Consider the following 13,106-nt stretch of genomic DNA (forward strand, 5'->3'; position numbering starts at 1 on the left):
GGCACTGCTGGCGAGATTTATAGTTTTAATTGCTGGAAAGGCAGGTGGTCTGAGTGGAGATGAGTTGGGAGCCAGCCTTGAGCAGCTCTGGAGGGGCAGGAGTGGGGTTGAGCATGCTGCAACAGCGAGCAGTGCCAGTGGGGAGTGCGGGGAGCCGGGCAGCATGGCGAGCCCAGCCGCAGCGGCCGAGCCGGGCAGTGCACAAGGAGCCGCGTGCCCTACCCCACGGCAACTCACTTTGCAAAGGGCAGCACGAGGTGGTGGTGGGCTGGCGACAGTGGGATGGGGACTAAGGGTGCCTGGGGAGGTGGTGGGGGCTCCTCTAGGTTGGGATATGTGGCCATCCATGGCGGGAGGAGGGTGCCGAGGCATATCATGGTCCGTGGGGGGACCTGCTGGCCTCCTCCCGCCGCGAAGAGCCAGGCGTGGCGTGGCTAGTGCTTGGCTATGTCCCCCTTCTTGAGGATGATCTGTCGCTGCCAGGGCGCCAGCTTTGTCTCATCGTACCCAAGAGTCCTTAGCTTTTCCGACTGTTCCTTCTCCTTCTCCTCCTCCTCCCGCTTCAGCTTCTCCTGCTCTTTCCTGCTCAGCAGTGGAGGGCACGGGGCGCCACGGTCACCAGAGCCGCCAGAGCCGCCGTGCCCACCCGCCCAGGGAAGGGGCTTGCGGCACTCACCGTTTCTGCTCCCTGTGAAAGCAAAGGGAAGACTGGGGTTAGCAGAGCTGCAGGAGTGACCAGTGGGTGCGACATCCCCCCGGGCCCAGCTCACCTCTCTTCCTCCAGCTTCTTACGCAGGATGTCCCTCCTCCAGGCTGGCATGCTGGCCAGACGCGCCTCCTCCTCCTTCTCCTGCAATAGACAGCTGTGTTACTGGCGCTGCTGGGAGCCCACCCTCGCTGCCGGTACCATGGGGCCACAGCATCATCCTGGTGCGTGACATCACGTCCTTCTGGCGGCTGGGCTGAGCCATACTCCTGGCATGGTGCTGGTGGGATTCGCCAGCACGCTGCTCGCCAACGCAGCCCTCGCTGCCTGCCCTCCGCCGGCGCGGGGAGGAGGAAGGAGCGTGTGGCGTGGCCAGCCCTTGCAGCACACCACAGCTTTATTGCACGACACGCGGGGGCCCACACTGCCCCAGCACCACAAATGCCACACCAGAGGGGAGTGCAGCCCCGCTGCTGCATCTCCCACACAACACACAGCCACGGCAAGCAGCACACTGCAACCTCGGCCCGGGGCCGTGCACAACAACACCCAGCCCTCCGCCAAGCCGAGCTGCACCACGGCACCGCCAGAGCCACAGAGGCAGCTGAGCACACCCGGGCACCAGGTCCTGCTGCTCACAGCTGCCCCCTGAGCCTGCTCCTCCCGCCCATGCCACACCGCTGGTACAGCCCACAGCATCCTGCAGGGCTCAGGTGTCAGACATCTCTGCCTCCTTCTCCTTCCAAAAGGAGAAGCTGCGGTCGATGAAGCGGCAGACGTCCTCCTCGCTGAACTCGCCCAGCTCTGGCATCAGCACCGGCACAGCTGCCACCTGCCCTTCAGGGGCCATGGGGAGTGGTTCTGGCAGGCTCTCTGCTGCTGCCACAGGGTTATCCCCAAAAAACTCCTGCACAAGGTCCTCAAAGCCATCAAGCCAGTGGCGGTGGCCAGCCTCGACCTGCTCCAGCACAGTGCGGTGGAAACGGCGGACGCGGTGCCAGCTGTGGCTGCCCAGGCGGTCAAACATCTCATAGCAGAGGAGGTGACGGAAGCGCCGCTCCTCGGGGCTGAGTGGCATCTCCAGCAGCTGGAAGTAGCCCAGCATGAAGAGGTCGAGTGGGAGGCTGTCGTGGGGCATGGGTGAGCCACCGACGTGGGGCAGGAAGTGTTGGGGCCAGTACAGCACCGTGGTACGGCTCAGTCGCCGGATCTGACGCCCTGGCACTCGGCGGGCGACACTCCTCCAGCGGGCCAGCAGCCGCCCTGCCGCCGGACGCCGCCTCCCTGGCCGCCGCGGCCGCTCCTCCCCAGGCACAGCTGCAAGTGCCCGCTTCTTCCAGTGCTCCAGGAAGAGGAAGACAGCACGCTCCTTGCACCCCTTGGTGTGTTTGCATGGGCTACTCGGCTCTGGCAGCACTGGTCTGCTCCGCCGCAATGCCCCATCCCCATACTCCTCCTCCAGGATGGGCTGGCGGGCGCTGCCAGGCGGCTGCACCCTCTTGCGCTTGGTGACCCTGGGGAGGGGTTGGGGAGGTCCCCCCGGCCCCTCGTAGTTGGCCTTGAGGCTGCGGACAGAGACGCCGCAGCCCAGGATCTCACGCCGAGCATCATGCCGGGCGCCAGGGCTGCCCACTGCCCCCCCTGCCCTGGGGCCCTCCTGGCCCCTCAGAGTGGCTGGTGGCACGGCCATGCTCCTCGGCAGCGTGGGGGACTGGCTGCTGTGGGCAGGCACGTCCTCACGGGTAAGGGCAGAGTGCCGGGGTGCCGGGGTGGTGGACCGTGGCACGAATGGTGGCAGCTCCTCCTCTGGCCGCCCCAGCAGCGGCTGCCTTGGCTGCACCTCGTGCATCACCCGCAGGCTCCCCAGCTGCCTCTCCAGGTGCTGCATGTCCTCCTCCCACGTCAGCTGCCCAGCAGGTCCTGGCGTGCCCCTGCGGGCAGGTGGCCCGCGCCGGCACAGCGACGGTGACTGGCTCCCGGGCTGTGGCAGGAAAGAGGGCAAAGGGGCTCTTGAGGCTGTGCCACACGCACCTCGTGCCACCGCCACCATGTGTGGCATCCCCAGGTGTAATGCCCCTGCATGCAGGTGGGGTGGTCCCCCCCAGACCAGCTGGGAGCTGGAGGTGAAGCCACACACACCATTTCACCAGGTCCTGAGCTGCTTGGGCCATGCCCACGCCGCGCTCGCCGCCGCAGCACGTGGGACCCCCCTACCTTGCGCCGCTGCTCCTCTTCCTCCTGCATGCGGAGCTGCAGCTTGCGCACCATCACCTGCCGCTTCCACTCGGGAATGGGCCGGCCCTGCTCGTCCTGGCTCGGCACCAGCGCCTCTACCTCCACCGCCGCCCCAGCACCTGCTGCTGGCACTGGTGAGCTCCCATTTAGCACTGGCTCTGGTGAGCCCCCTGCCAGGCAACGTGGTGGCCCGGCAGCCTCGGGGGTGGCTGGTGGGGTGGGCGTCCTGGTGGGTGATGGGGAGGACACTGGCGACTCTGCCTGTGGAAGGAGGGAGGGAGGGTGGTGGGCACTTGCCATGCTGTGCGGCACTGTGCCACTGGCTCCCCAGGCCCCCCTCACCACCTACGTTGGCCCCTGCCTGGCCGCTGCCGGAGAAGACAGTGGTGAAGCCTTTACTCTGCGGAGTTGGCTTGAGGCTCTTCCCAGCCTTGATCTCGGCCAGCAGCTCTGAGTTGTCACCGGTGGGGGACATCATGTTGAAGGACTTCGTGCCTAAGAGGAGGCAGAATGAGCAGTAAGTGCCCTGCCAGCAGCAGCTACTGTCCCTCTGAATCCCCCATCTGTTTTCAGGGCACAGGGGTGGAGGGGTGTCTGCCCCCCCACCATCCAGGAGCCCCTGGGACCTCGTTGAGCAGCATCTTGACACCCAGATCACCGAGCCCATAGGAACAGCTCCATGTCACCCAACTCTTGGGTCCATGGGACCCCACTGGAGCAACCCCCCGGCACTCAACAGCCTGTCATCCTAACTCCCCAGACCCATAAGACCAGCACTCCAACACCAGCTTACTGCGTCCATGGCACCCTGCTGGAGCAGCACCCCAGCACACCAACACCCAGCTCCTGCAGCCCCAGCACAGCCCCAGCCCTGAGTGCCACCCCCTGCCCCTGCAGCACTGTGTTGTGTGTGACAGCAGTGACCTGCCTCTGGAGGGAAGACTCCATGGCCAGTGGCAACCCTGGCACTGCAGAACAGCCCCTACAGTCCCCTGCAGCCCCCAGCAGCGATGCACCGACAGCCCAAGACAGCCCCACTGCCAGCCCAGAGCCCAGAGGGCTGCATGGCACCAGGATCCCGAGGATGCTCATGCCACTGCTCGTGCCACCCGCCCTTCGAGCACCCACCGTCTGTGCCAGCCATGCGTGCGTCCCTAGCAGCCCATGGTGCCGTGCCAAGGCAAAGCCCCTTCCCCGCGGCTGGTGCCCGCAGCTTGCCCCGCTCGGCTGCACCACGCTGGGGCCAGAGGGCTGCGGGTGCTGAGGGCCCAGCGGGGCACGCACGCTGCCATCCAGCGCCGGCTGAAACCCCCCAGCCCCAGGAGCTGGCGCTAATAAAGCGGGTGCCGAGCGATGGCCAAGCCCGCCGGCTGTGGTCAGCAGCGGGGGAGCGGCCGGTGCGCTCACGTGGCGGGGTCACGCTGGCCGGCTGAGCGCAAACAAAGGCCCTCTGTGTGCGGGGCCGCGGGGGCCGTGGGGCCCCGGCTGCCTGCCCAGCCCTGCCAGCCCTGCCTGGTGGCTTCGGCAGCCCCGCACCAGCGCTCGGCCTCCCGCATGGCACCACTGGCCACCGACGCGCAGAGAGGGCTTGGCAGCAGGAGAGCTGCGGGCAGTCACTGGCCCCGGCAGCCGCCAATGTCCTGTGGCTGCAGCACGGGACAGTGCCAGGTCAGGCCCCTCTGGCTGTGCCCCGCTCCAGGGCACCCCCTGAGCAGGGAGGAGCGCGGGGCCGCGGTACTTACTCTTCATCTGCCTGAGCGCCTTTCCTCCTAGGGAGAGAAGCAGAGAGGCGGCGCAGGGCACGTGGCAGAGGAAGGATTTGGCCACCGCGAGACAAGAGAGAAGAGAAGCGGCCAGCAGTGAGAGCAGGAAGGGGCGAGCGGGCGTGAGGGCCCCCGCGCCGACACCGGAGGAGAGAAGGACAGAAAGGCCATCAGGAGCCACACGGCCAGAGTGCCACAGGAGGAGATGTGCCAAGATGGCTGGTGCCACAGTGCAGCCAATGGGACAGTGCCCGAGATCACTCCCCATGCCCACTCGTGACCCCGCCACTTACTTCCCGTGGAGGAGGAGGAGCGGCGGGGGCCGGCGGGGGTCTCGGCCTGCGGAGGTGGTGGGGGGGGCGTCGGGCAGGCGTTGTCAGGCAGTGGTGGGGGTGGCGGTGGGGAAGGCAGCTCGGCACTGGGCTTGCTCTCCCCATTGCGCATGGTGTCTGCCGAGATGGGTGATGCCTGGGAGAAAGCACAGGCAGGCGTCGCGTGGTGCCGGTGCCAGTGAGCCGTGCACGGGCTCGTGGCACAGGGCTCACCTCTTCGCTGTGCGCCATTCGACGGGGGCCGGGCTGCTCAGCCGCGACGTGCCCCAGGTGCTTGTAGTAGTCACCGGTGCTCGGCTGTTTGCCGAAATTCCTCGATCGCCTGCTGGAGTCAGCCCTGCGCAGACCCTCGGGACTGGTGTCACGCGATGCCAGCTGCAACGGGGAGCACACCTCAGTACTACTGTGCCTGGCTGTGACCATGGGGCAGAGCCGTGGTGGAGCAGGGCTGTGCCAGCAGTGGCTGTGGGGCAGATGTGGGGCTGGTGGGGATGGCAGGTGCGTGCCCAGGGTCTGCTCTGCACACAGCTGTACCGGGGCTGCATGCCAGAGTGACAGTGTGTGGCATCAGTGCCTGGCACTGTGACCCCTTAGCCTGTGCCCAGAATCCTGGCTGAGCCTCCCCTGGGATAACCCCCTGGGAACAGGAGTGCCGAGCCTCAGCCCCGCGGATTACCGGGAGCTTATCCTGCGCGGGGCTGGGGCCCGTTTCCAAACTTCCCTCTGAACAGGGCTCTCAGGCAATGCAGCCTCGGCTCACCCCGGTGCATTCCACAGCAGCTTTTCGGGTCGTGCTGCTGCCGAGTGCCGGCACTGCAGGGGGCTGTGCCTGTTTCCTGATTTTAGGGTGCCACAGCTCCCCTTGCCAGGGCCCCCACTATCTACATTTCCCCATGAGCCACCTCCACCCACGGCATTTTCACGGTGAGCCCAGGTGCTTGCTGCCGCTGCCAGCCCCAGCTAAGTCAACAAGTGCCAGCTTGGTGTTTCCTGCTCCGGCTGCTGTGGGCGCTGTGCCAAGCCCAGCTCCCACTCCAGCAGCCCCAGCCCCGGTCTAGCGCAAGGGTCCGTGCCATCCAGCCCCATTGCACGGGGAACCCACACGGCTCTGGCACTGCTCTGGCACACACCTGCAGCTCCCCAGGACAGCCCATTACCCTGGTAAGTGCTAAGGAGCCAGGGCTGTGCACAGCGAGCACTATGAAATCCCGAGTCCCCCATGCACGTGGCACACACTGCTCCACCGAGCCCCCCACCCCATATGCCCCATCCCCTGTGCTGCTGGGCTTTGCCAGTGCCCTGGCCATGGGGCCATGGCCATGCACAGGAATCTCGTCCCCAGTGGGGTGGTGAGAACCATGGTAGGGGGTCAGAGCAACCCTGAACCTACTGCATCCCTGTGACCCCCAGCCCGCCACGGGGGGCTGCACCCCTCTTACCTGTGCACGCCTGGCTGAGCCTTCTCAGCTCCTGGCAGCACTGGCTGTGCCACCCGACACCTGTGGCGCGGGTGACACTGGAGCCGGCCGCTCGGGTTACCGCCTGTGCCTCTGCCCACGCCCAGCTCGGTGTGGTGCTGGTGGCACTGCCAGGGCTGCATGGGTGCGGCTGCCATGGCACGGTGCTGCCAGGTGCTCCAGCCAGCACAGTGTTTGAATGGGGCTACCCAGTGCCACAGAGCCACCAAAGCATCGCTGGCTCCCTTGCTGCTGGTTGCACCCCAGGCCCCCCAGTGTGTGTGCTAGTGTTGCAGGCATGTAGCCTTTAGCTGAGACTGTCCCCTCCCAGTGCAGGCAGCAGCTCCTCGGAGAAGATGGGTGCCTGGTGGCATGTCCCCCCCCCCGAGAGCTGTGCATGGGACACGGTGCAGGGGACACCGTGCATGGGGCCGTACCTCTCGGCGCAGCGCCTGGCTCTCCACGTGCCGCAGGTTGTTCTTGGCCCGCACATAGATGTCAGCAGTGTGGGGGGCGGTGGGGGGTGCAGGTGCAGGGTAGCCAGGGGGTGGTGGGGGTGGCCGAGTGGTGGGTGGAGGGGGAGGTGGTGGGGGGAAGGCAGGGGGTGGCGGCGGCGGGGGGCCCTCGCCTGCTGGGCCCCGGCCCCGCGGCCGCGTCTCAGGGTCCAGCATGTCCATGTACGCCTGCATGTCCGCCAGCGCCGGCTCAGGCACCCCTGCACAGGGCAGGGGGTCAGGGGGGGCTGGTCCCATGCCCCCCGCCCCGCGCCCTCCGGCCCCGCACTCACGGGCGGCAGGGGCCCCGGGGGGGCCGCCCCTCTTCTCCCCGGTGCTGGACTGGCTGGAGTGGCAGGAGTCGTAGTTGGAGAGGGTGCTGGCAGGGGAGCCCACCTCGAAGCGCGCCTGGGGCACCGATGCCGTGGTATTGGGCGATGACATGCCCGAGTCAGGCTGCCGGCACTCCCCATCTGCTGAGGGGTCTCTCGACAGCACGCGGTGCTCCACGCTCTGCTGGCACAGCCATGGGGTCAGGCAGCAGGGCGGGGGCAGCAGGGCCCTGTGTGCTCCCTGTGTGCTTCCCACACACTCGGCCCTGGGTGCTGCCATACCATGTTCTCCACGGTGCGCAGGTACTGGGCGCAGTGGCTGTGGCCGTTGTAGTCGGCGAGGTCGGCCGCCGTGTAGCCATCCTGGTCACGGATGCTGAGGTCGGCACCATTCACCACCAGGATCTGGCAGCACTGGGGAGAGTGGGGGGGCATGACAGGGCTGGAGGGAAGCCCCCCCTTGCCCTGACATCCCACTGGCCACCAGCACCCACCTCCAGCTCGCCGTTCTCGGCGGCGTCGTGCAGTGGCGTGCCGCCCCAGCCGTCCGTGGTGATCTCCCCACCGTGCAGCAGCAGCCAGCTCAGCACCTTGGCATGGCCACGGCTGGCAGCAAAGTGCATGGCTGTGGCCCCCTCAGCATCCCGCTCCGACAGACTCACCGTCGTGAAGCTCATCTGTGTGGGCAGGTGGACTGAGCGCTTGTGCGGTGAGCCCCATGCCGTGCCACCACAACGTGCCACCGCGCCGTGCCCCGGCAGCGCTTACCAGCCACACGATGACAGTGTTGTGGCCCATCTGGGCAGCGGCGTGCAGTGGGGTCATGCCATCATGGGCGCGCGCGTGGGGGTCAGCCCCACAGTCCTGCACCAGGTACTGGATGATCTCCAGGTGGCCTTCCTGGCAGGCGAGGTACAGCGGGGTAGCCCCCGTCTTGGTCTGGGCACTCAGCGTGCTGCAAACGGGGCACAGCGCCCGTCACCTGAGGCCACTGACATCGGCAGCGCTGGGACGGGGGGGTGCAGGATGCAGGGACATGGGAATACATGGGACACGAGGGACATGGAGGGTACGGGAGGCGCAGCTGGGGGTAGGCAGGGCAGTGCTCGGGCTGGGAGCCGTTCGCCCCGCGGTTCCCCGTGGGTCCCCATGCTGTGGCGGTGGCTGCAGCTGCAGCGGGAGGTCACTAAGTTAATCAGCCCGCTTAGGCTAAGCTCCTTCCTCCGGCTGTTTTTGGACACTGCAATTTAGTCGTATTTTAAAGTAAGCAGCTTAGGCAGCACCGGCCATGGAGCTGGTGGGGAAAGGCCAACCTGCACCACGGTGCTGCCCAGCCCTGCTGCCCCCTGGCAGCCCCACTGCCTTGGCAGTCCCTCGTCCCAAATTGCACAGCCCAAATTGCACAGCCTGACTCCCGCATCCCACATCCTTTACCCCACATCCCATGGCCCCATATTCTGCATCTACATCCCACATCCTACATCCTGCCTCCCCACCCTGCAGGAAGCTGTTTTATTAAGTGCTCCATAAAAAAACCTGTTGAATATTTAAAAAAGGAAGAGCAATAAATACTCTGGTCTGTTATCACAACGATCGCAGGCCCTTAATAATTGATCCCTGTAACTGTGAGACAGGCTGTGGCCAGCACTACCTTCCCACTGTGCTGTGCCATGCCATGCTGTGCCATGCCACAGTTCAGTAGTGCTGGGCTGGCACAGCGCTGGGTTCTCCCCAAGCAGGGGCTGGGGATGAGGCTGGGGTGGTGGCAGTCTGGGGTGCAGGGGACAGTGGGAGCACAGGCACATAGTCAGTCCCTGATTGGCTTTTCCCACTAATTGGGAAGGGGTTAAGCCAATTGGGCAGCACCAGTAAACTGCTTTGCCAGATGGCTGAGACCCCATGCTGGGCCACCGGCTGCCAGAGACCCTCTGGGCTGGTGTGAAGGTGGGCTGGGAGCGCCAGCATCCTGCGGCAGCACTGGGGATTGAATTTCACAGCTGTAATGGAGCCTCTGGGCAGGCACAGGGAGCAGGGCCAGCCCTAAATAATTCAGGGGGAAGGCGGTGACAGCAATGAAGGAACCCTGACAAGAAGTGTGAAAGCCAACGCCAGCACTGCGCCACACCGGGGCTGACACAGCGGGCACCGAGCGGGAGCGTTGACTGGGTTGGGGCTGGGCTGGGGCTGCAAGAGTTAATCCCAGAGGTGCTCAGGGCTAAGCTGGCACACCTGGGGCAAGGGGATAAAGAGCCAGGGCTGGAGCTGGGGCAGCTCTGGCCAGTGAGTGCCATGGGATGTAGGGATCCCTCAATGGGCTCTGTGGCCCTGCCTGGAAGGGATGAGGGAGTCTGGGGTACCCAGGGACAGAGGGGTGCCAAACCCTGGTTCAGCTCTGCTGCCTCTGGAGCACCCCGGATGTGGGGAAACTGCAACCCCTTTCATCTGCAGCCCTGGAGCCTGCCAGGGACAGCATGGAGCAACAGCGCATCCCCCCGGCTCCACTTTGGCCAGGTCTGTGGGTTATTTCTAGTGGCCTCTGCCCACTGCAGGAAATCGGATTAGGGGCCACCTAATCACCTGCTGCAGCCTCGTAGAAAGGCCTGGCACCACGGGCCCAATGGGCTGCTGTGCCACGTAGCCTGGAGGACCAGCTTGGCTCCAGGTACTGCTCAGGAGCCAAAGCAGAGATGCTCCCGTAATGAAGCCGGCTGAGTGAGGCTGCCACGTCCAGCAACGCTCGTGGCCGTGGGCATGTGGAAAGGTTGTCTCGTGCGCAGGAGCAGCCTCTCCTCGGCGGGCAGCCTAATCCATTTACATAACAGCAGGCAGACAAAGGCGGCTGTGTTATCACCCTGCGCCAGGAGCCCAGAAGCCGACTCAGTGGCCGGTGGCAATATTTCTGCCAGCACTCGCCGCTCTCCTCCTCACCCTTTCTTTCTGGGCCATAAAGAAGGTGCAGCTGACTGCCCAGCCTGATAACTCGGCCACATTGCCCTTGGAGCTGGAGGATGTGGGTGGCTGCAGCATTCATCCCCAGTGCTGGCACCCTGCCCAGCGGCTGGAGGGAGGAATGGGGCAGCAGTGGGTACCCCAGTCTCCCACTAGCCCCTCTCCTGAAGGTGAGTGCCAAGCCTCCGGCAGAGCCCTTCTCACTAGCAGCAGTGGGGGCTGTTACCTGGGGCAGTGTCCCAAGAGGAGTCGCAGGGAAGGGAAATCCCCTTTGGCCGCGGCGTAGTGGACGGGCAGTGCTCCTGTGTTGGTGGCTGCCATGGGGTCACTGCCTCCGAAGCGGAGGAGCCAGTCGATCACCTCATGGTGACCGAAGCGGGCTGCCAGGTGTAGGATGGTGGCACCGGAATTGTCTGTGTCCTGCAGGAGGAAGCAGAATGACTGTGGGCACCAGGGACCCAAGAACCTCCAGCAAGGGAGTGTATGTGGGGCTGGGGACAGCGAGCAGCTGTGGGGCATCCCTCAGCCAGGAGCTGGGCTCGGAAGGGTGGGCTGGCCAGGATGGAGCAGTGCCAGAGTGGGGGCACAGGGCATTGGAGGGACCGAGAGACCAAGGGACCAGCGTGTCTGCCCTCCATCAGGGCCTGCGTCTGTACACAGCGAGTGCGGCACAAAGCCCTCCTTGTTCTGCCGGCGGCGGAGCCCCTGCCCGCAGGCAAGTCGCCGCCGAGCCCCGCTGTGCCGCCGGCCCGTCCGCCCTCCACGCTCCGTGGGGCACGGGCAGAGCTGGCCCCTGGCCAGGAGGTCGCCGATGCTCGCTGACCCCGTCCTTCTCGTTTAATCCCCGCTCCCAACCCCGCCGCCGCCCGCTCTTCCTCCGGCCGTCACATGTCGTTAACTCTCGGCCGGCCCGGGGGCAAGCCGCTTACCGCCCCGGGCCGCCGTTGTGTAACCCCGGGAGGGGGCGGCAGCCCCGGGGAATCTGCGCTGCCCTCGGGGCTGAGCACCCCCTGGATGCCGGGGGCTCTCCGGGTCCGTCGGATGCCGCCGGCCATGCACGGCAGGGCCGTGCCCGTGCAGAGCTGGGGGCACTACGCGTGGCCGTCTCCCCGCAGCCGCCGCTACCCACGCGGAACCGCGGAACGTCTCCCCGGCCGCCCGCGCCACCGGGGGCCCGACGCCCCCCGCCGCCCCCCGCGACCCCGCTCGCACCTGCACGCCGCAGCCCCCCTGCGTGAGCAGCCACTGGAGACAGGCGAGGTTGCCGGTGGCGGCGGCGTCGTGGGCCGGCGTAGCCCCGTTGCGTGCCCGCGCGTCCCCGCGGAGCGCGGCCTCGGCCGCCAGGTACCGGAGGCAGGCGAGGCGGCCGGCGCGGGCGGCGTGGTGCGCGGGGGAGGCGCCCAGGGCGTCCCGCAACCCCGGCCGCAGCAGCCCGGCCGCCCGCAGCCCCCGCAGCGCCTCCACGTCGCCCTGTCGCGCCGCCAGCAGCGCCCGCTCCAGCGCCATCCTGGCCCCGGCCCCGGTGGCCCCGGCGGCGGCCCCGGCCCCGGCGGCCCCGGCCGCCGCTTGGCACTGCGTGGCGCTCCCGCCTCGCCGCCCCCCGGCCCCGCCGGCTCCTCCTCTCCCGCCCTCGGGGCCGCCCCTCCGCCCGCCCCGCCCGACGGCGCGGCGGCTGCTCGCTGCTCGGGACCCCTGCAACGCTTCCCCCGGCCCCGGCCGGGGCAGCCGCGCTTTGCTGGGCGGCGGCTGGGACCGGGACCGGGGCCGGGACTGGACCGGAGCCGGCCCGGGAGTATCCCAAGAGCGGATCGTGCCCGACTGCCGGCGCCGCCGTCCGCGGCTTTCGGAGCAGCCCCACAGGTGTCACCGCCCGCCTACGTGAAAGGCGCGGCGGAGATGGGCTCCTCCGGCAGCCCCGACGTGCGCTGTCGGTCCCGGCAGCATGGCCAGAGCGAGGGGCGCTGGAGGGGCGGCTGCCCCGCCTCCGCCTGCCGCAGGGAGCGGCATCGCGGGAATCGACGGCGGGACCGTGGGCAGAACGGGCAGCGGCGGCCTCTACCGCGGGCACGGGGGCGGGCAGAGGACGGCGTGGGCGGGCAGGCGGGGACCCCCCAAAGTCAGGACTGCGGACAGCGACGGCGCCTGTCGATCAGCACTGAGGACAGCGGCAAGGCCGTCCTGCCCGCCCCCCTCCCTGTCTGCCCCCCGCCCTGCATGTCCGGCTCTCCCGCCCTGCCCCGCCGGCGGCTCATAAAGCTGGTACCGAGCGCCGGAGCAACACGTCCCCACTGGGGCGCCGCGCCCCACCCGCCTCCACCGAGCCGTGCAAGGTGAGACTACGGCACTCTCGGCCCCCCGCACCCCGGGCCGCCCCGTCTGCCGGCAGAGGCTCCGGCCCCTCATGGAGACGCGCCGCCGCGCCCGCATCAAAGACAGGACGCTCAAGACGCTCATCCTGCCGTCGGTCGGCGAGGCCGTGAGTACCGCGGCTCCCGACATCCCCGGGACCCCACGGCCCGGGCCCTGGACTACTCCGGCCCCTGCCTGGTCTCCAATGAGAGCTATCCCTGCCTGCTCGGACTGTCGTCACCACACGCCCCAAAAGCCCTGGGCACCCCGCGCAGCTCTGCCCCAAACGGAGAGAGGGGCCGAGAACGGGGGCGGCGGGGTGTGCTGCCCGTGCCGACCCGAAGACAGCGGCCGCCTCGAGCCCCCGCGCAGGGGGACAGCCCGGGGCGGCGGAGGGACCCCCGGCCGCGGGGCTCGCACGGCCCCGGAGCCGCCCCGGCCCCGCCCCTCCCCGCGTGGGGGCGTGGCCCGGCGCTGCCCGCCAATGGG

At 67.8% G+C, this 13,106-nt stretch overlaps 1 protein-coding gene across 7 annotated transcripts; it reads right to left on the bottom strand.

Moving 5' to 3' along the window:
- Positions 1–12: 12 nt before the first annotated feature.
- ESPN (espin) lies at positions 13–11,853 on the bottom strand. 7 transcript variants are annotated; one of them, XM_064678288.1, is made up of 14 exons: positions 11,481–11,840; positions 10,495–10,688; positions 8,088–8,274; positions 7,814–7,996; positions 7,602–7,733; positions 6,931–7,500; positions 5,250–5,411; positions 4,998–5,172; positions 4,684–4,710; positions 3,291–3,436; positions 2,921–3,202; positions 771–850; positions 677–688; positions 13–582 (listed from the first exon to the last, which is right to left on the bottom strand). In XM_064678288.1, the coding sequence occupies exons 1-14, from the start codon at positions 11,772–11,774 to the stop codon at positions 435–437; spliced, it is 2,592 nt and encodes an 863-aa protein (XP_064534358.1). In that variant the 5' UTR covers positions 11,775–11,840; the 3' UTR covers positions 13–434. The 7 variants fall into 7 exon arrangements, with proteins under 7 accessions (XP_064534358.1, XP_064534361.1, XP_064534359.1 ...); XM_064678291.1 differs by lacking the exon at positions 4,684–4,710 and having other exon boundaries at positions 6,931–7,235; positions 7,326–7,500; positions 11,481–11,839; XM_064678289.1 differs by lacking the exon at positions 4,684–4,710 and having other exon boundaries at positions 6,931–7,208; positions 7,281–7,500; positions 11,481–11,839.
- Between the last annotated feature and the right edge of the window lie 1,253 nt (positions 11,854–13,106).

This window comes from Pseudopipra pipra, chromosome 22, assembly GCF_036250125.1.
Source record: "Pseudopipra pipra isolate bDixPip1 chromosome 22, bDixPip1.hap1, whole genome shotgun sequence".
Classification (NCBI taxonomy): Eukaryota; Metazoa; Chordata; class Aves; order Passeriformes; family Pipridae; genus Pseudopipra; species Pseudopipra pipra.